This window comes from Rhinatrema bivittatum, unplaced genomic scaffold (assembly GCF_901001135.1).
Source record: "Rhinatrema bivittatum unplaced genomic scaffold, aRhiBiv1.1, whole genome shotgun sequence".
In the NCBI taxonomy this organism is placed as follows: domain Eukaryota; kingdom Metazoa; phylum Chordata; class Amphibia; order Gymnophiona; family Rhinatrematidae; genus Rhinatrema; species Rhinatrema bivittatum.
In genome coordinates, this window is record NW_021820788.1 from 165,873 (window position 1) to 187,615 (window position 21,743).

General features: G+C 45.4%; 1 protein-coding gene across 1 annotated transcript; it reads left to right on the forward strand.

Annotated features, from left to right (window-relative positions):
• The first annotated feature begins 2,247 nt into the window (after positions 1 to 2,247).
• LOC115082136 (zinc finger protein 398-like) lies at positions 2,248 to 21,399 on the forward strand. The gene is made up of 3 exons (XM_029586391.1): positions 2,248 to 2,450; positions 13,095 to 13,221; positions 20,737 to 21,399. The coding sequence occupies exons 1-3, from the start codon at positions 2,250 to 2,252 to the stop codon at positions 20,931 to 20,933; spliced, it is 525 nt and encodes a 174-aa protein (XP_029442251.1). The 5' UTR covers positions 2,248 to 2,249; the 3' UTR covers positions 20,934 to 21,399.
• The last annotated feature ends 344 nt before the right edge of the window (positions 21,400 to 21,743 follow it).

Consider the following 21,743-nt stretch of genomic DNA (forward strand, 5'->3'; position numbering starts at 1 on the left):
TGTTATTGCCTTTATACTACCTGTTTTCTCTCACAATAATTGTGTATAAATTTGAAATTCAATAAAAATTAAAAAAAAAAATACTTTAACATGTAAATGAGCACTCAGATCTGAGTTAAAATTTAGGCATAGTCTTTTGCATACAATCTGGCAGGAAAAAGGAGTCTCTCACTCATGATTTATGTACATAAAACAAACACAAATCATTGTTTTGTATGCATACAAGTCTTTTATGTGCACAAATCACCTTTTCTGAGCCTAAATCTGGTGTGCAGGCCCCCAGCACCACCAACTTTACTTCACCTTTGACATGAGGTAAGCCAGTGCACTTCTCTGCATTGGAGGGTAATGATTAATACTACTATTAGGAATTTGCATGACAGGGTGCTAACCTGTATGAGGATTGCTATTTACAGACATCCAATATTCTGCTACTCCTACCGCATCCTAAAATCCCCGGGCAACCCCTTCCGCACGCGGCATGTATATTGCATGCAAACGAGCGAATTAGCTATTCCCTAGCATCCCGTAACCCGCGCCCCGACTATCGCTATCTTTCCCTGCCGTTATGTCGCGAGTTTAACCTGCTAACTTACCGCCTACCCTTACCCCTGCGGTAGAGGCAGGGGTAAGGGTAGGCGGCAAGCTTTCCCCCAGCCCCCGCTCACCTGCCCCGGCCGCGATCATGGGTGCCGGTCTCCGGGGCAGCCCCAGTCCTCTCCCCTCCTCCCGAAGCAAAAAAAAAAGCGAAAAAAACGTAAAAGCAAAAAGTAAGTCGCTTCGCCGTCTCTTCTTCCCTCCTTCCGGAGCAAGGCTGCTTTTCGCGCCCTGCTTCGGGAGGAGGGAAGAAGAGACACTGACAGTGTGAAGCGGCGAAGCGACTTACTTTTTGCACCCCCCTCCGGACGACCTCTCCTGCCTCCAGCTGCTCGCGAGATGGACGCCTGCAAAAAGTAAGTCGCTTCGCCGCTTCACACTGTCAGTGTCTCTTCTTCCCTCCTCCCGGAGCAAGGCTGCTTTTTGCGCCCTGCTTAGGGAGGAGGGGAGGGGGGACTGGCAGTCCCGACTTCCTGGTATCTGTCATTTCAAATGACATTTGAAATGACAGATACCAGCGTGGCGTGAAGCGTTAGGCCCGCGCACCCAGGATACTGTATAGGCGCTCTATCCAGTAAAATGGGTTGCGCGGGCCTAACGCTTCGGACCCTTCTTAGACGCGGTTTACATTTGCATAAAATTATTGTTCAGGATCGAGCGGTAGGTGAGCTGCACTGTGCGTGCGTCAACCGCGGGTGCGCCGGGCACTAACGCAGCTCTTCCTACCGCTCGGTACTGGATAGACCTGTTAGTTAATTATAACTGCAGTTTACAATAATCAGAGAATTTATAATCATAAAGGCAGAGTGGGAAGAGGAAGAGTTTTCTCGGTCCTTAGGGTTGTGGCAGAGCATATCCGATGGATTTATCTGCTAGAAGTGTTAAAGGGTAAGGGGGAACAGGAATGGGTATAGAGGGAGCATAAAGACATCAGTAAAAGGATAAGAAATGTTAAATAAAAAAAGTTTGAAAGCCCTTGGGGGGGGGGGGGGGGGCGAAGGATGGAGGTCGTCTCAGTCATGGGGACTGGGTAAAGGTCTGGGTGACTCTCCATGCCTTGACTTGTTTTCTCAGCTTAAGGTAGCTTGTTTCCAGGTGAAGCGGTAGTGGCAATTTCTTCCATAGTTTTGGGACAGGCAGCGGAATGCCGGCAACCTTGTGCCAGTGAATTTAGCAGCTGAGAAAGGAGGCCATTTGTGCACAAAAATCCTTGTTTCTTCCACACTAAAGTTTATGCACAGCTGCGGATTAAACTACGTCATCTGCCAGCGCAGCTTCTTCCCTCAGCCCCCGAGTGAGCTCCGCCAGCGCCGACCTGGAGCCGCCACTGGGGCGCAGCTCTGAATCCCGGCCCCGGACACAGAAGAAGCCGCTCCCAGCGCTGCCTCCTCGTGTCACTCTCTCCTTACAGTCCTTCATTTTTAACTCAGTGTCAAGCTTTGCCCTCCCCTGGATGAAATCAGCAACCTCTCTGCCTATCCTCAGTGTAAAAAATCCCCTAGTCCTAGATGATGTCATCAGTCTGCACCCTCTGTTAAAATCCTCCCAGACGCGATCGATGTCATCAGTCTGCACCATCTGTTAAAATCCTCCCAGACGCGAACGATGTCATCAGTCTGCACCCTCTGTTAAAATCCTCCCAGACGCGATCGATGTCATCAGTCTGCGCCCTCAGTGTAAAAATCCTCCCACACGTCCTTGCGATGTCATCAGTCTGCTCCCAGAAGTGCTTGCAGCTTCGTTCTCGGAAAGGGTGGGCCATCTCTAGAAAGAAAGAGAGAGAAGATAGAGCTTGTACCTTTCTTCTCCCCAGAAAAGCAGGAGAGAGCATGGCTGAGGCACAGCCTGCACAGGTAGGGTTGGCATAGGGGAGCAGACAAAGACATCTGTGTACAGGCAACTTTTTACAGAACTTTGCATGCATTTATGCGAAGGGAATGAAAGGTTCTTACAGGGTTTAGGGGCTTTTGTGTGGTTTATTTTTCTTTCTATGCTTCAGACTGTTAGTTATTTATTTTGATAATTTATAGCCCACATACATTCAATAGCACTCACAGCAGACTACAAGGCAAACAACACAATAATAAAACATAAAAAAACAAGGAGGTCCATATTCAAAAGCCATTTAAACAGATAACAATAGTTAACCATCTAAATGGCTTATTTGGCTATATTCAGCCCTTATCTGCCTAAATTCCAGCTGGCTAATAGGCCGATACAGTACAGTGCGCTCCGATGGATGTGCGTTTTTGACGCGCTGGCTTTAGTGCATCGAAAATGTGCATCCAACCCCCCCCCATCCCCCGAGACTAATAGCGCCCACAACATGCAAATGCATGTTGATGGCCCTATTAGTCATTCCTGCGCGATAAAGTAAGTAAAATGTGCAGCCAAGCTGCACATTTTGCTTCAAGAAATTAGCGCCTACCCAAAGGTAGGCGTTAATTTCTGCCGGTGCCGGGGAAGTGCACAGAAAAACAAGACACGGGCCTGCCCACCCGCTCTCCCGCGAACTTTACTGTATTGGCCTGTAAGATAGCCGGCTATATTTAATAGTGTGGCTGAATATATTCTGAACTTTGTCTGAATATAGACCTCAAGATTTACCCACACTAACAAAGAGCTTCACCTGCATGATGTAATGAGGATGTCACAGCAAGTCCTGAATATTGGCAACTCATTTTATCCCTAAGCGTTCTGTTTAAGATTTATTTATTTTATATACTGTCATATCGGTAAAACTATTATAGTGGTGTACAATAAGTTAAAGCATGAAAATACAATAATAATTCATAAATGGTTAATAAGAGTAAAATACTAATAGAAACATCGTAAAACTCATGGGTGTAAGGTGGACCAGTCTAGATGCCTATTCCATACACGTTAAAGGGGACGGGGTATAGGGCCACTCCTTTACAGTTTTTTATGTTTAAAAACATATAGATGAGGTCAGGAAGTTAGTAAACCCCTTCATGGCGTCCAGCCCTGCTATCCTCTAATAATGATGTATCTCAAGGAAACGTTATCTATATAATCATTGAAATGTTGTTGCCTTAATGTTTTTGAATATAGTTCCTATCTACTTTCCTTCTCTCCTTTACGCTCTGCAACCTTTATTTCTTCACGCTACTTATGCGCTTGCTCTCACCCACCCCCCTCTCTCCTTTTTCTATTCCTGCTCCCCTTCCCCTATCCCTGTTATTTTGTAATTTCTCTTTCCTCGCTACAAGAGTTGATTGTAAACCGGCATGATATGTCCTATGAATGTCGGTATATCAAAAGTTAATAAATAAAAATAAATAAAATAAATAAAGTAGCACATTCAAAACAAATTGGAGAAATTCTTTTTCACTCACCGCACAGTTTAGCTCCGGAATTCATTGCTGAAATAGTGGTTAATGTGGTTAGCGTAGCGGAGTTTAAAAAATCGAATGCCTGCTTAAACTGGAAAATTTTAAGAACTTTTTAAATGACTTTGTCAAGTTTATAGACCATATCTGCTCAGATAGAGTGTTACAATATAGTGGGCCTGCGGCGAAAGAGGCTCGATCATGAGTTTTTTCGAGGTGGGTCAGTCATAGGGAGGGTATTTCTGGTAAGCCTTGCTGGGCTGATCTCAAGGAGCATACTGGATTGTAAATATTGTAATACTGAATTAATCCAAAATGCAGGAACGTTATATAAAAGCACTTTCAAGTATTGAATATCTGTTAAAACAAGTTTCTGAATGATAGTGCGGAAATCCTGAGTTTCCAATAAAGGGTTCAGTCTTTGGAGCATACACAATTTATAAAAGGTTGTTGGTCACCATAGATTTCACTTGGATATGTATGAACAGATTACTGTCAAGAATGGCAGTAAGAATTGTAGTTCATATTTGACTCTGTTCCATTCAGAAGACATAAATTGAGAACCCTTGGTATGGTACCTAGAGTGAATGACTGAGTTAGAAACTAGCTGAGTGGGAGGCAGTAAAGAGTGGCAGTTAATGGAGTTTTCTCTGAGGAGGAGGTTGTTATTAGTGGTGTACATCAGAGATCAGTCCTGGGACCGGTTCTTTTTAACATTTTTGTGAGTGATATAGTGGAATTATTATCAGGAAAGATTTGTCTTTTTGCTGATGATACCATAATCTGTAAAAGGATAGACAGCCAGGAAGGTTTAAAAAACAAGAGGAGGATTCTAGTGAAGATGGAGGAATGGTCTAGAGATTGACAGCTAATATTTAATGCTAAAAAAAATGCAGAGTAATATAGGCTGCAAAATCCCAAGGGAGAGATTCAGTATGGAGGGCAAAATTATTCTAAGCACCAAAGAAAAGAGTAATCCAGGGGTGATTGAATCTGATGACTTTAAGGTGGCAAATAGGTGGATAAAGTGATTGCAAAAGCCAGAAACATGATTGGCTGCGTAGGAAGTGGAATGGTCAGCAGAAAATAGGAGGTGATATTGTCCCTGGTTAGACCTCATTTGGTATGCTGTGCACAAGGCCACAACTTCAAAAGGATATAAACCGGTTGGAATTGGTCTATGGAGTGGCTGCTAAAATGATCAGTCATCTACATTCTAAAGCATATGAGGATAGACTTAAAGATCTAAACATGTATACGCTAGAGGAAAAGTGAGAGAGAGGAGATACGATAAAGTATCTCCAAGGTTTCCAAGTACAGGAGGTGAGCCTCTTTTAATGGAAAGAAGGCTCTAGAAAAAAGGATCATGGGATGAGGTTGAAACAAAATATTTCTTTACCAGAGAGAGTGGTGGATACATGGAAGAGCCTCCCAGTGGAGGTGGTAGAAACAAAAACAATATCTGAATTCTTGAAAGCACGGGATAAATAACAGGGGATCTCTGAGGTAGTGATGGGAATTGTAAGGGCTAGATAAAATGGACGGATGAGCAGACTGGATTGGCCATACGGTCTTTCTCTGCCATCATATTTCTATCTCCCTCAGTTAAAAAGTCAAAGGGGCAATGTACGGGGGTGGGGGGGGGGGGGGAATCCTGCTTAGAATAATCTCTTCAGTCTTGTTTATGTTCAGTGCAAGCTTGTTATGTAATAAAGCCATGGTTACCAACCAGCATTTAACAGCTTTCAAGCAGATGGATTCAAATTCAAATGTTTAAGGCCAAGAGGACCAAGGCATTGGTATATATTTTATAATATATGCTCATACTAGTGAACATTTTACGGAGGGGATATAGATAAATATTAAAGAGGGTGGATTAAAGAGCTGAAGCTTGAGGTATACCTGAATTGATGGCCTGCCTACTGGACACTGCAGAAGCAATTCTCACCATCAAGTAGAAGGAGAACTGATTCAGCACTGTCCTTAGATGTATCCATATAATTTAGAAAGAAGGATTTGATTGTTTAAGGTTTGAAATGCAGCAGTAATGTCCAAGAGCACCATTACATACTTTGTTTCCCTCTCAAATACCCTTCTAAGAGTATCAGCTCTGAAGAGTAAGAGCTTCTGAACTAAAAAAACATTTTAAAACCAAATTGATATTGGTCAATGATGGGAATATATCATCCAGGAAATCATCTAGTTGGCTTAATACTACCCTTTCAGTTTTCTCTGAAAGAAATGGCAAAGATGAAATTAGGCGATAGTTCTCAGATGCGTCTACATAGTGGGCAGAATGCCTTCTGGTAAAGAGAGAATTTGTAGGCCAAAGTCTTCTCTAATTGCTTTCTGTGGTGCTGTTCTGCATAGTTTAAGGGGACAGGAAGAAGAATTCATTTTAGCAATGGTTTGAACAATCTCATCTTTAGTTGTTTTAGCGAAGCAGTCACATTTTGTATCCTCCACCTTAAGTTTGCTCAGAAGTGCGGTTATATGCCAGCCACTTTGAAAAGTGCACCGCAAAGTCCTCACACCAAATCGAAGAGAGAGAGTAGAATTTATTTTCCCATAGTATCCTCCAGTTTCGCCAGCCAGATGTTTTAACAGTTTGAAACAGATTTGATGCCCTCTTCGGGTCAGAGAGATTCATCCTGGCCAGGCATGGAAGGAAAGAAGATTTAAACTAGTCAGGATCAATATGCCAACTCCTGAGTTTAGTAGGACGATTAGCCAAATTTGAACAATTGTTTGGGGTAAGTGTAATATTATCACAAGTAATCAAATAATGATCTGACTATGGTACAGACTGGGATTAAACTTTGCAGCACTGGTTTAGGAAAACCTAGATAATGCTGAATCAGGGAGATGTGAGGGTATCTGATCTCTGCTTCACAAAGGGAGGGAAACCCCAGGGTTCTGAAAGAACTTGAAAATGAAATTTCAGACCTATTACAAGTAATTTGTAACTTATCATTAAATCATCTGCTGTACCTGAAGATTGGAAGGTGGCCAGAGATCAAGTCCCCCGAGGCCCAGGGTTGTTCAAAGGGCCCAAGTGATGGTGTGGGGGCCCACTCCTCTACTCCCGGTAGGTGGTGGTTTAACACTCTTTTTTGAGGAGTTGGGTCCAAATCACCAGTGAACCTGGAAGATGTAGTAGGCCAAATTAACAAACGAAGAGTAGCAAATCACCTGGACCGGATGATTTACACCCCAGGGTTCTGACAGAACTAAAAAAATGAAATTTCAGTCCTGTTTCAAATAATTTGTAACCCGTCATTAAAATCATCCATTGTATCTCAAGACAGGAAGGTGGCCAATGTTGCAGTCCCGGTCGCTAGACTTGCGACTGGGCCCTTACCTTCCTCTCTCGCCGCGAGGGAGACCGTTTTAAAGACTCAACTGCAGGAAGCTTCGGCCCATCTCCTTGATGACGTCAGATGCTGGCAAGGTATTTAAGCCCAGCCTCTGGCTAAGGAGGTTGTCTAGCAACGAGGTTCTCTCCTTGGAGGCACCAGTTGCTGTGTTTCCGATTCTGGTCCTGCTGTGTTTCTGATCCTGGTCCTGCTGTGTTCCTGATCCCGCTCATCTTCCGGATTCTTCTCGACTTGTCTCCTTGGTTCCTGATCCCGGTTCACCTCTGATACTCCGTGTCTGTCGCCTGTCTCGACTCCTGCTCCGTCCTCGCTTTGGTCTCGCTACTGCCGTCTAAGTCCCAGTGGTCCGGATCCTCAAGGGCTCCTCCCGGGGGGATCTCGGATCTCCAGGGTGAAGATTCTGTTCCTGCGCTCATCTTGGTACCGCCTCCCGGCCTGTCCCATCTCCATGGAGCTCTCTCTTCCAACCATCTTCCTCCACCAGGTCGGCTCAAGGGTCCACTGTCCAGTCCACAACAGTTTGCTAGGCCATGGACCCGGCGGATATCTCTGGTCTGCAAGCCATTCCGGGAATGGCCCAACGCTTGCAACAGCAGCAACATTGTCTCGACGTTCTGGCTGCCACCGTCGAGAGGCTGGCGAATCGCCGATGCCACTCCGCAAGAGCCACCACCATTACCGCCTCCGGCTCCTACTGTGAACATTACTTCCCCCACTCAATTGCCCGTGCCCTCACGCTACGCAGGAGAGGTCAAAGGCTGCTGGGAAGTTTTGAACTAGTGCTACATCAGGTTCTCTACTCCCTGGTCAGTTCCCCTTGGATTCTGTGAAAATAGCCTATATCTTGTCACTTTTGGAAGGGAAGGCGTTAAGCTGGGCATCACCAATGTGGGAGTGCCAGGATCCCTTAAGTAATCTGCAGCAGTTCGTCCTTAATTTCAAGCAAGCATTTGATGAATCTGCATGCTTGCCTACTGCTACGTCAGAGCTATTACAGCTGAGACAGGGAGCTCGCTCCCTGTCAGACTATGCAATTGAATTTCGTACCCTCGCTATGGAGGTAGGGTGGCGTGAAGACAGTCTCCAGGGAGTTTTTCTGGAGGGACTGTCTCCGCGCATTAAGGACGAGTTGGCGGCTAGGGACATTCCGGACGACCTCAAGGAGTAATTGACCTTGCTGGCCGATCGATCATCGACTTCAGCAAAGAGTAAGGGAGGGACGACCGCCACGTCGACCCATATCCTTGGCACCTGCCTTCACTAGACCCTTGACAACCTCGTCAAGTCCTGGGGCGATGCACTCCGACTCTTCTACAGAAGAACTTATGCAGTTGGGTCGCACGCCTTTAACTGCAGAGGAGAGGCGAAGGTGTCGGGCCTTGGGCCTATGTTTATACTGTGGCAGCAAGGGTCACTTCCTAGCCCAATGCAGAGCGTCCAGAAAATGCCAAGGCCTAGGCAAAACTGAGGAGCTACTCCTAGGCTGTGCTAATGCTGCTCCTCGGTGTACTGTACCAGTGACACTAGAATATCCTGGAGGGTCTTTCAACACACTCGCCTTTATTGACTCCGGAGCGGATGGGAATTTTATTCTTTCCGATTTGGTACAGCAACTTCAATTACTTACTGTCCTCGGACTCCTCTTAGGATTACGTCTATCCAAGGGACAGTGTTGCCTAGTAGTATTTCTAACTCCACGGTTCTGCTTACTCTCCAAACCGGAATGCTACATTGTGAGAAAATTTCCTTTTTGATCCTGGAGAAAGCGCTTCATCCGGTAGTATTGGGATTACCTTGGCTACAACGCCATTCTCCCATGATCCATTGGGACTCATTACAAATCATCCGTTGGAGTCCCTTTTGTTTTGATCACTGTCTCCAGGTTCCGGGTCCACTGTCTGTGTCCTTGTTGACTACTTCCGTATTGCCACCTGCACCTTACTCTGAATTTGTGGAAGTTTTCTCCAAGAAGAAAGCAGATATTTTGCCTCAGCACCGCCCCTTTGATTGCGCAATAGACCTTTTACCGGGAACCATTCCACCGCATGGGAGGGTATACCATCTATCCTTGCCAGAGACACACGCTATGTCTGAGTACATCTCTGAGAATCTCGCTAAAGGTTTTATCAGACCCTCCCGATCTCCAGCTGGGGCGGGGTTTTTCTTCGTGGGAAAGAAAGACGACTTGCTCAGACCTTGCATTGATTACAGGGTCTTAACGCCATAACCAAAGATCGAGATCGACTGCCATTAATCCCAGCACTTCTGGACAGATTGCAAGGGGCCAAGGTTTTTACCAAACTTGATCTACGAGGGGCCTAAAACTTAGTTCAAATCCGCCCCGGGGACGAATGGAAGACTGCCTTCAACACGAGAGACGGGCATTATGAATATTTAGTGATGCCCTTTGGCCTATGTAACGCTCCGGCAGTCTTCCAAAACCTCATGAATGAGGTGTTGTGTGAAATGCTACACTCCTATGTAATAGTATATCTAGATGATGTTTTGATTTATTCACCAAATCTGAAGTCCCATCATCAACACATTTAACAAGTACTGCAAGTTCTCAAAGACAATCAATTGTATGCAAAGCTAGAAAAGTGTATATTTGAATGTGAGTCACTCCCTTTCCTGGGATATATCGTTTCATCTACCAGGTTCCACATGGACCTGGAGAAAGTGTCCGCTATAAAGGACTGGCCTCGCCCTGTGGGGGTGAAGGCGTTACATAAGAACATAAGAACATGCCATACTGGGTCAGACCAAGGGTCCATCAAGCCCAGCATCCTGTTTCCAACAGTGGCCAATCCAGGCCATAAGAACCTGGCAAGTACCCAAAAACTAAGTCTATTCCATGTTACTGTTGCTAGTAATAGCGGTGGTTATTATCTAAGTCAACTTAATTAATAGCAGGTAATGGATTTCTCATCCAAGAACTTATCCAATCCTTTTTTAAACACCGCTATACTAACTGCACTAATCACATCCTCTGGCAACAAATTCAAGAGTTTAATTGTGCGTTTTCTTGGATTTGCAAATTTCTACAGACAGTTTATTCCTAATTATTCCCTCAGAGTCGCACCTCTTACCGTGCTAACTAAAAGGGGGCGGATGCTAAAGTTTGGCCCAAAGCAGCCTGTCAAGCTTTTGAGGATCTGAAACAAGCTTTCTTGTTGGACACTTGTTTATACCATCCAGATCCGCGTCGTCCTTTTGTTGTAGAGGTGGACGCCTCCAGCATTGCAGTAGGGGCAACTTGCTCGGGTAAACTACTTCCATGTTCTTACTTTTCCAAAAAGTTTTCAGCAGCCGAGTGTAACTACAGTATAGGAGACAAAGAACTCCTAGCAATCAAGCTAGCATTTGAAGAATAGAGGCAATGGCTGGAGGGAGCAGTGCAACCGATTACGGTATACACCGATCATAAGAATTTAGAATTTTTGTGCCAAGCCCAGCGGTTAAACCCTAGACAAGCCCGGTGGTCCCTCTTCTTCAATCGCTTTGACTTTACACTTCGGTATCGTCCAGCGACCAAGAATACTCATGCGGACGCCTTGTCACGAACTATGAAACTTGAAGAAGAGGGAGAGCGTCCCCAGTATATCTTGGATCCAACAAGAATCAACATAGCGGCAGTGACAGTGAGCCCACTAGGAAGGACGGTAGTTCCAAAGCGTCTCCGAAAGGAGGTATTAAGATGGGCCCATGACTCCCTTTCTGGTGGTCATGCTGGCTGAGAAAGAACGTTAGACTTGCTAAACTGTTATTATTGGTGGCCAAATATGAGAACCGACGTTCGCAGCGACGTAAGTTCCTGCCCCACTTGCGCTAAACAAAAGCCTCGTATTGGTCAACCTTGGGGGTTGCTGCAAGGTGGATCTACCTTCGTCGAACGGGAAGTCAGTAGTTTGGGTAACGGTGGATCGTTTTTCCAAGATGGCCCATTTTGTTCCGTTGGCCAAATTGCCATCAGCACCAGAGTTAGCTCTGCTTTTCACACAGCACATCTTCCAGATTCATGGACTTCCACAGGACATTGTTTCTGACCGGGGTCCCCAGTTTACAGCCAGTTATTGGAAAGCCCTGTGCAAGAAGTTTGGGGTTCAACTCAGTTTCTCTACTGCCTTTCATCCCCAGAATAATGGCCAGACTGAGCGCATAAACCGTTCCTTGAAAACATTTCTTCGCGCCTTTGCTAATGAGAGACAAGACAACTGGGTAGAGTTACTACCATGGGCCGAATTTCTCTTACAATACTCAGATTCACTCAGCCACGGGGAAGTCACCCTTTCAAGTTGTGTATGGTAAGCAACTTAAGCCACCGCTACCCTTGCCTCTGACCATTCCGTCACTGGCAGCCCAGGTGTCTGCTCAGCAATTGCATAATCTCTGGAATTCATCCAAACTAGATTAACTGCATCAGCAAGCTCTGCCAAGAGGCATGCCGATCGGCATCATCAACCTGCACCAGTGTTTCTTCTAGGAGACAAAGTTTGGTTAAGCACAAAGAACGTTCACCTTAGATTGACTTCGAAGAAATTGGCTCCTAAGTTCTGCGGTCCATTCTGAATTGCTGAAAAATAACTGTAGAAGGTGTAGACTGATTGATGTCAAGAGCCTAAAAGATACTGTATATTTCCACATGCCACAGAGACCATGGAAGCTCTCTTTGGCACAATGCAATTATTAAGAAGGGCATTAGTGGTAAAACTGAGAGACTGAGATCATTCTCCATATACCCTGGCTTATAAGTGAAGTCCATTCCTGTCACACACAGGGAGAGGCACATGCATACAGGCACAAGCACACACACACCCACAGGCAGACACAGGCACTCAGAGTTTTCCTTCAGGAAATTGTCCAAAACCTTTTAAAACCCATGTCTCCAAGATATGTACATGTATTTTATTGGAAGAAAGATGTGAAAGAGAGCAACATTCACATATTTAGCAGATTTCAATAAAGTACAGGAAAGAGCAGGAAAGAGCACTTTTAATTACTTCTTTACTTACCAGCAAAGTTGGCAACCAGAACTGCACCAAGATGTGAGCCTGCCCAAATCTACATACCCGACCCTCACGCCCCTCTCGACTGGCACGCCTCTACTGAACTTAACAACCATGACCCCCCCTCATCCCCGCCCCCTCCCACATCCCTGTTCCCCTTCCTCCCACCCCCCCTCCTCCTCCCATTTCAACAGCCCCATCCTCCTCCTCCCATTTCAACAGCCCCATCCTCCTCCTACCCCTCCATATCCGCCCTCTTACCTGTCACCTTGTGAATAGTTAAAGAACCTATTTTTCTTCTACCCTCCTAAGAGTTACCTCTCCTTACCCGCCCATATTCCATTCACCTTTTCTCTCCTACTCTCCTTAAGAGTTTATCACGTAATCACCTGATAAACCACCTATTCCAAGTTGAACAGTTGTCATAATGTTTATCTATTCTAATTTATAGTAAAGCTAAATAATGTTTATCTATGCTTATCTATTCTAAATTATTGTAAAGCCTGTTGCTACGTTACGTTACATTGTGAACCGGGGTGATGTTTTTAACGTGCCCCGGTATATTAAAAATTCTTAAATAAATAAATAAATAAAAATGTGGAGGGCAGTGTTCTTTGGATTTAGCATTCCAGATGATGCCCAAGGTTCTCCCCAAATGTTAACATAGAAAATCCTTTTTACTGTCTGCAAACTTTAGAGGAAACGTGTCAGGAGTTTGTGCTGATGTGCAGTGGGTGCTGAGCAGATCCCTCTTCCTGTTCCAGGGCCCTGTAACATTTGAGGACGTCGCTGTCTATTTCTCTGAGGACGAGTGGGAGATGTTGGAAGAATGGCAGAAGGAGCTTTACAAGGAGACCATGCAGGAGAATTATGAAGCTCTGAAATCGCTGGGTAAAGATTCATTTTTATTGCATTATGAGAAGTTGTGCACTGAAATGTTTTGAAGGCCTTCAGTGTGGGAGGAACTGGAAACTTAGCTGCAGTGTTCCCAGTCTCTTACACATAAACATCCCGTGGGTCTTTCACAAAGCATCATCTGTTTCTTCCTTTCTGATTCTTCCTTTGGGTGTTACTGGTGGAAACCTCCTCCTTCAGAGTTTCTAGGCACAGTGTGGCTATGATGTGATGGGGCTATTTCAGATGTTTCTCCCACAGATGCTGCTTATTATGATCTTAGACTTTGGATGTGAAGAGGGAGAGAATGAAAGGGATTGGGAGATGGAGGTGGGGGGAGAGAATCTGGCAGAGAGGGGTTATCTTGAGGCTGAAAGAGACGCATGAAGAGAGAAGGAAAAGGAGAAAGAGGGCAGGGTTCAGGGTCCCCAGGGAGGGGAGAGGGAATCGTCAGGGCTCATGATTGCAGGGGTCAGGAGGGAAATAAATACATTATTAAACAACCTAACTCCAAAAATGATAGATCTGCCTGCAGACTCTCTTGAGAATACTAACAATACCTGAAACCATAACAACAGTTCAGCTTTGAATCAGATAGCTCTACCCTATACAATAAACAAAAACCATGTAAGAGATGCTCCATGGTTTTCAAAATCCTTAGCTGAATTAGAGACGCCTATGACGTGTCAAAGTTAAATGGTGCAAATGTAACTCCCCCAATGATCTACAGGAGTACCATATAATATTAGTAAAGTGTAGATCCTCAATAATGAAAAATGTAAATATTTTACAAAGCAGTTAGATGGATCCCTCAATAAACCAAAGGAAGAATTTGCCATAGTTAAGCGTCTCACTACATATCTTTCTGTCCCTACCAAATCTCCTCCAGCAGACTCAGGTTCTAAGCTATGAGATTTATTTGCAAACCATTCAAAACAAAAATTGAAAATGTATGCTCTTCGTTTCCACCATCCACTATTCAAAATTCTCAATCAACAAATGACATTTCTCTGAGGACAAGCAGGATGGAAGTCCTCACACATGAGTGACATCATCAGATGGAGCCCGGCCCAGAACTTTGATCTCAAAGATTCTAGAACTCTCTAACATGCCCTACTGAGCATGTGCAGCTGTAGTCATCACCCTGCCCCCTAGGCAGAGTCCCTCAGTCTTTTTTTTTTATCGTGGAGCCATGTGGTCGCAGGAGCCATGTGTGTGTCTTGGTATTCAGCTTTGCTCTCTCTCTCCTCACATTTTTTGTAAGTGATTTTTTTCTAGAGCTGCAGCTGTTTTCCTTCCTTTACCTTAAGGTAGTTTTATTTCTTTTCCCTTTTCTTCTTCTTTCCTCTGTGTGCCAGCTGCATAGTGGGCCTTAGTCTCTGTGCAGTCTGCCAGTCTCTTTCTGTTTCTTAAAAGAAGAAAAAATAAATAAATACTGCACTGGCAGTTTAGTATCTGTGTCCTCTCCTTGCTCTGTCTGTTTTTGTACCTTTGTCAGGTGCTGGCAGGATTGACTGAATGCAGTCTGTGGGGTACTCCCTGAGTTCTACCCGGGCAGGAGTTCCATGTCATTTCAGTCAGCATCGATGGAGGTTCAAATAGTGCAGACATCGAGCACCACACTGCTCCTGTGGGGGGAAGAGCTCATCTTCCCCCACATTCAAAGGAACTAGTCTCCACAGGCAGGAGCCCTGGATGACGTAGCCTCCCCTCCTGCTTGCTGTTGATGGCAGTGCAGTCTCCTTATGCGAGAGGGTGAGCAGGAGCCTGGGCAAGCAGCTTGCTGCCGCACCTTTGGTGCCATGCCCAGTAACGATTGCCCATGCACATCTGTGACCAGCGCACCATTGATCTGACTCATCAATGTCAGGACCGAATCAGGGACCAAGACTGCCATTGAGCACCATGGTCACCCTTGATGCCGTCAAGGTGCCAGGGTGCCTTGATGCCATTGGTGTGCTTGACCACCCTCGATTTATAAGGACCTTCTGTGCTGTAGGCATCTGTGGATGTGGAGTCTGTATACACTGGAGTCATTGAGCTCCTTGGGCCTCGAGGTGGCAGAGTAGCGTTCCCGTCCATACCACGGATGCCTCAATGCCCTTGATCCTGTCGAGGTGCATGACCTCAATGCCGTGGCCGCCCTCGGAGCTGTTGCAGTGTGTAGCCTCAATGCCATCGGGAGTGGTGGCCACAGATGCCTTTTGTTGCCACTCTTGACAATGTCGAGCACCACCAACGAGGCACTGGGATTGCCAATGAACAAGGCCATCGACCGCTGGGGCTCTTGAGAGCCCTCGACTACTACTGAAGCCCTCAATTGACAGGGATTTTGGCCTTTAACAGATCGAGCGTCGGCGTCGCCATTTACTCAAGGCACCCTAATACTCCAAACATCCAGGCATATTGGTCTGGTGCCCTAGAGGCTCCTTGGCATTGTCCCGATGGGCATTGTGCTGTCCCATCACTGGCCTACAGCTGTTGGGCACTATGGATGCCGATGATCTCAGGGGTCCTGAGCCACTAGGATCGGGGGACATCAGAGGCCCCGCCTGGCTTTGTGCAGTATTGGTATTAATGAGCACTAGCGAAGCTATCATCGGCCATAGCCACTGGCAAGGGATGCCATCGAGCTTGCAGCATCGCAGTCCTCAGACAGATAGGTGAGCTGAGGGGAACAGTTGTTTGCACTAGCAGTCATCAGTTCCTCTGGACACCGATGAGGCATGTCTGGGCTGCAGAGCCTTTGCCTGCAGGTGCCCCTGGCATCCTTGGTATCGCCGGTCCTTTGATGCCTTCAGGCACCGGGGTCTTTATTGGTACCACTGGGCTGTTGAAATACGAGGGCACCTGTGGCACGGGGGATGATGCTTTATACCATCGAACTGATCAAGATTCGGTCAAGCACTATTGAAGCCCTGGGTGCAGCGTCGTTTGGTGCCCTTGATGTGATCCATCGTTGGTGAGTGCAAAAGCGCTATGGGCCCTACAGGCGCTGTCACCACTGTGGGAACCAGTGATGGCGGTTGGATACTGCAGGACATGAACGCAGAGCACCATGGACACCGTCAGTCGCCATGGACTTTGCTGCTTTCATTCCATGAGGAAAATGGTGGTGAGCCATTCCTGACGCAGTTCAAGGGCTTTGACCAGCCTGTTGGAGAGCTATTATGTACTGGAGGGGGCGACCCCATAGAAAGCCACCCACCACCATGCCATACCCAGAGCCCCAGTGGTACTGGGGATGCCGTCGTCACACTGTTCCTATACACTCCAGTGGGAGTTTCTGTGACAGTGGAGCGCAGCATGGGCAGTTGGGTATGGCAAAGCATCCACTCCAAGTGCCTTGGGCTATGGCGGGCAGCATTCTCCCTGTCTGTGCAGTTCTCAGTCAAGCCAAGGATCTTTCATTTTTATTTTTATTTATTTATTTTGAATTTTTATATGCCGACATTCTTGTATCAGATACAAATCATACCGGTTTACATTAAAAACAGAGTATGCAGGAAAATAGGTTTCCTAAGTCAAATACATTGAACATATTTAATAAACAAGGGATTACTAAACACTATGAAAAAGGTTAATTAACAAAGGAAAACTTAAGGGAATTAAAATAAGTGTAGCACAAAAGATTGCACGAAGGGGTGCACAAAGGGTGCACCCCTTCGTGGTGGAATGTGGCCATTTACCGCTATATATTTTCATGTCAGTTCTTCAGCAGAAAGTGTTGGGCAGCACTGATGAGGGAAGGTATTGTTACACACTCTGTGATTTGCCTTTTGGCAGCGCTCAAGCCATCAACTCTAGCAAGTGGTGCCTGATCATTGTTGCATAGGATTCTACCCACAAGGACGAAGATGGGATAGCACTGTATGAGTACTGGTCAGCGTGCTTTTACAGCGGAGGGCTCTATTCTTTAGTGGCCCTCTACTGTATGGGGGGGGTGTGTTTTTTCCTCGTGTTGAGCACAACAGATTGTGCGCTCAGCCACAGGACTGTCCTAGTATGGCATTTCTGGTCGAACCCTAAGGAGAACACCAGAAGAGTAGTGTTGGGAGTCTTCTCCTTCCTAAGAAGAGGAATATGTCTTTTGACCCCCTTTCGACCTGTCCCTGGCAGGTTTATCGCTGAACTGGAGCCTTGATTCTTTGAATCGATGCATCTCCTTGTAGGCCAGGGCCGGGGGACGGCAGCAGCGGACATCTGACCATTTTTGCTGGATTCCTTTGTTGATTGCCATGGTGGTTGCCAGTGGCAGATTAGTCGCTTCTGAAGATCAGCGATCAGTGATTATATCTCAGCTCTCAACTGGATAGTTGATAGGTTTTTTGGGATCGGGAGGCCCCAATTCCTATTGTTTTCCTGTCCCTTCAGGAAGGGGGATTCGACTGGGTTCCAGGTCAACTCTTATGGGTTCCGCTCTGGACGCCTGGTTGACCAACCCTGCAAGGGGTGTCCCTCATTCTTGGTTTCCTGGAGGAAGGTATGTCATGGCTTCTGACCGGTGGTCGCTCTTGGTTCCTCATGGGATCTGAGAGCTGGTTGAGCGGTAGCGCTCTCTTTAGGTCGTTCTAAGGCACAGCAGGTCTATTTCACGAAGGAGCCTTTCCAGACTGGCTCCCTGGTGAAGATTAGGGGTTTCTCCCATCCAAGAGTCACCTTTGATACCTGCTGAGCTCAATGGGCATTTTTGGATGAGGACCACTATTGCCAGTCATTCTCACCTGCAGGACCCTACTTGGGTGAAGAGGGTTCTAATCCATCTAATTGGTGAGTTTGCCTTTCAGCCTATCACCATATCCATGACTGAGGGAGTTGGGAATGAGGGACCCCACAACAAAGGTGCTGCTCTTTGGTTGCAGTGGCTTGCAAGCTATACTTCCCCATTTTAGGGATAACCCTGTCTGCGGACAGGGGAGTCCTGGTTCATGCCACGATTGTTCCATTTACTGGCCCGCGTGCTTCCTTGGGGGAAGTATATTTTTTATTTTATTTAAATTCTTTTAATATACCGATGCTCAAGACGAGGTCTTATCGCACCGGTTTACAATGGAACTAGGGGAAAACCAATTAACAACAATATAGAAGGTAAAGTTACATTGAACAGGGAGAATAAACATGGGCATTGGAGGAAAAGACAGATTCAACCTGAACAACTGGAGAGAACTAAAATAGTTCTATCATGGCTGAGGTATTAATACCTAAGCCAGGATTGGGGTGCCCTGCCCTGGTACCTTTAGGGTATCCAGGCCAGTGAACATAAGAACTTGCCATACTGGGTCAGACCAAGGGTCCATCAAGCCCAGCATCCTGTTTCCAACAGTGGCCAATTCAGGCCATAAGAACCTGGCAAGTACCCAAAAACTAAGCCTATTCCATGTTACCATTGCTAATGGCAGTGGCTATTCTCTAAGTGAACTTAATAGCAGGTAATGAACTTCTCCTCCAAGAACTTATCCAATCCTTTTTTAAACACAGCTATACTAACTGCACTAACCACATCCTCTGGCAACAAATTCCAGAGTTTAATTGTGCATTGAGTGAAGAAATCCTGCTCGACAGGGTTTGCATTTGCGGCACCTCAGCTTCCTGTCTCTTTGTGGAGTGTTTCTGGATTTCTTCCCTGTGGAATTCGCTGTCAGCTTCACCTGTTTCAAGGAGGCTCAGGGCTCTATCTTGGTGGGAACTGGAAGTGAGTTATTTGCTTGGGGGTTGAGTTATACAGCCTAGCGATTTGTGCTGACCCTGGCATTCCAGCAGTCTGCTCCTTGTAGTGTTCACTCCTTCTGACTTCCAGTTGGAATGATGGGGGGAGGGGAGGAAAAGCTAAGGCGTTTTTAGTATATTTTACTGTATACCTGCAGGGAAAGATACCTATATTTTCACCAAGATCTGACCATTACTTCCTTTAGCTTTTCTCACTTTGCTAGGTTGCCCAAAGGGTCTTCCTGCTCCCCTGAACTATCCTGTACATAGGATGGATAGCCCTGCCCCTGACAGGGTGCACTGTAAGTGAGCTTCAGGCCTAATATATCTCCCTGCTTGGGGTTGGGCTAGCGATCCCATTCAGGGATTTCCTTTCATCCCCTGAAACTCTTGATGCTGTCCTGCTGGTCAGCTATGTCTGATGCTTTGGCACATAGGTTCTGTCACAGACCCTGCCTTTGTTGCTGATCATTGTTCCAAGCATTGCTTTGGTTTTCTGCCCATTATGCCTGTTAGCTCAACATGGGCACATTTCTGCAGAGACATTCTGTCCTTTGGATGTCAGTGGACTGCAGTTTTTCTGGGGAGTTCTTGGGCCCCAGTTGGTTTTTCAGTTGTCTTGAAACATCGAAGGAAACTGTGTGGTCTTCATCCAAGAGTCCTCCTCTTGTTTACATCTCTAGACTTTTTCTGTCTCCACACTCTGGAATACCCTCCCGCAGACTTACGACTTCTCATAAATAGAAAAGATTTTAAAACAGCTTTAAAAACATATTTTTTCACAATTGCCTTTTCCTCAACTCCACATGAATTCTTTCCCAATGACACAGTAGCGTTATACCACCGTGAGGCCCCAGTTTGCTGATCTCTCGCCCTGCAAATTATGAGAGAATATACATTTTTTAAAAAATTATTTGTATAATTATGCGATCCTTATTTTAAGTCTCATTTTGTAATTGAATTGATTGTGGATGTGTATACTTGTTTCTATGCATGTATCATTGTAACCTGCTCTGAACTTTGGAAAGTGCGGGCTGAAAAAAATGTTAAATAAATAAGGAGCCCTCATCTATTGCTATTGGCTGAGGGCTGAGGCTGCAGTGACTGAACTAAAGCAAGCTGGGAGGGTTATAAAAATAGAAGAACATTGCTAAGGTAGTTCTGAGTGAAGGCTCCTGGTGCCAGATCCCATCGCTGGTTATGACAGAGCTGAAGGCACAAAGGATATTTATGGATAGGGGAAGTTCCCTAATAAGTTAAAAAGAAACAAAAAATCAGTGACAACACAGTACAATTGATTAGTGCATATTATAGAACATGCACTGATTAATTTGTGCATAGCACACAATGCAGTGGTAAAGTCTGTGACATATTCAGGTGCCATCCATTTGGATTAGGCACCAACTGGGGTAGAAGAAAACATTTTGTATAGTTCTTCCAAAGTATTGTCAAGCTGGTCATGGACCGATGGGGTCTGTGTTAGGGTAGACGGCTGTGGACATTCAATTGAGGTCTTCCTGAATCACTCCACCAGTCTCCTCTGCTTCATACTTTGGGCTTATTCTTTATCAGCTTGTCCTGTAGCTTCAGCATTTTCATGATTTCCTGCTGGGTATTTTTACTGCAAGAGGTAAAGACACAACGTTACAGGCCAATGTAAGGACAGAATGCTTGTAAAGCTTTCACACTCTGTCCTTTTCAGGAGATTAGCAATAACATAAGAAAAAGCAAATGTTATTTTATTACTGAACTCATTAAACTGTCTTTCTCCCTCAGTAATGCCTAATGTTTACTTTCATTATCTAGAAAATGATGATCCCAGATACGATAATACAGACACACATCACTGGGAGCTCACTAAGAATCCAGAAGAGAACAAAATGTTATCAGAGAAAGAATCGGAGAATAATTCTTCTTGCTCTGAGTGGGGAAAAAAACTGCAGGAATCAATCCATCAAAGAAAAGAAGCAAAGAAATTTAACAGAAGAGTTAGCTCTGAGTGAGCAAAGTACCAGAAATATCCCACATACAGGGGAAGAGCAGAGAAACCAGACAACAGAAGAAAGATGTGCATGTGATGCATGTGGGATATTCCTCAGGGATCCTGTGACTCTGAAATCCCAGCAAAGATCTCACATTGAAGAGAGACCATCTCCATCTGCATACAGTGGGAAAACCTACAGTCAGAACAGAGAACTACAGACACAACAGAAAAAATACTCAGGAGAGACAATTTTTACATGTTCTGAGTGTGGGAGAAGTTTCAATTGTAAGCGAGAACTAATGCAACACCAGGAAATCAACAAAGGGGAGAGATTGTGTACAAGTGCAGAGCTCTCAATTAAAGCAAGCCTAAAAAAATACAAGAAAAGCTGTACAAAGGAGAGAACAGTTCCCTCTACTGATGGTGATAAACTCTTCCAACAGAAAGAAAACTTCACAAAACACCCAAAATTCTGCCAAGGAGAGGGACAAATTCAAGTAATGAATACAATAAAGGCTTCTGTCAGAGGAAAGTCTTTCCAGAACAAATGCAAACCAATACTGAAGAGAGACCATTCTTCTGTACTCAGACTGAAAAACGCCTCAGTAGGAAGGCAAACCTCTCACAACAGACAATCCATAAAGAAGAGAGACAATTTGCATCTACCAAATGTGGTAAAGTTTCAGTCAGACTGCAAACTCTTCATAAAACAGCAAATCCATACAGGATTATATCTATTTACTTGTACTGAGTGTGATAAAAGCTTTAGTCGTAAGGGAAACCTCATAGTTCACCAGAGAATCCACACTGGCATGAAACCATTTACATG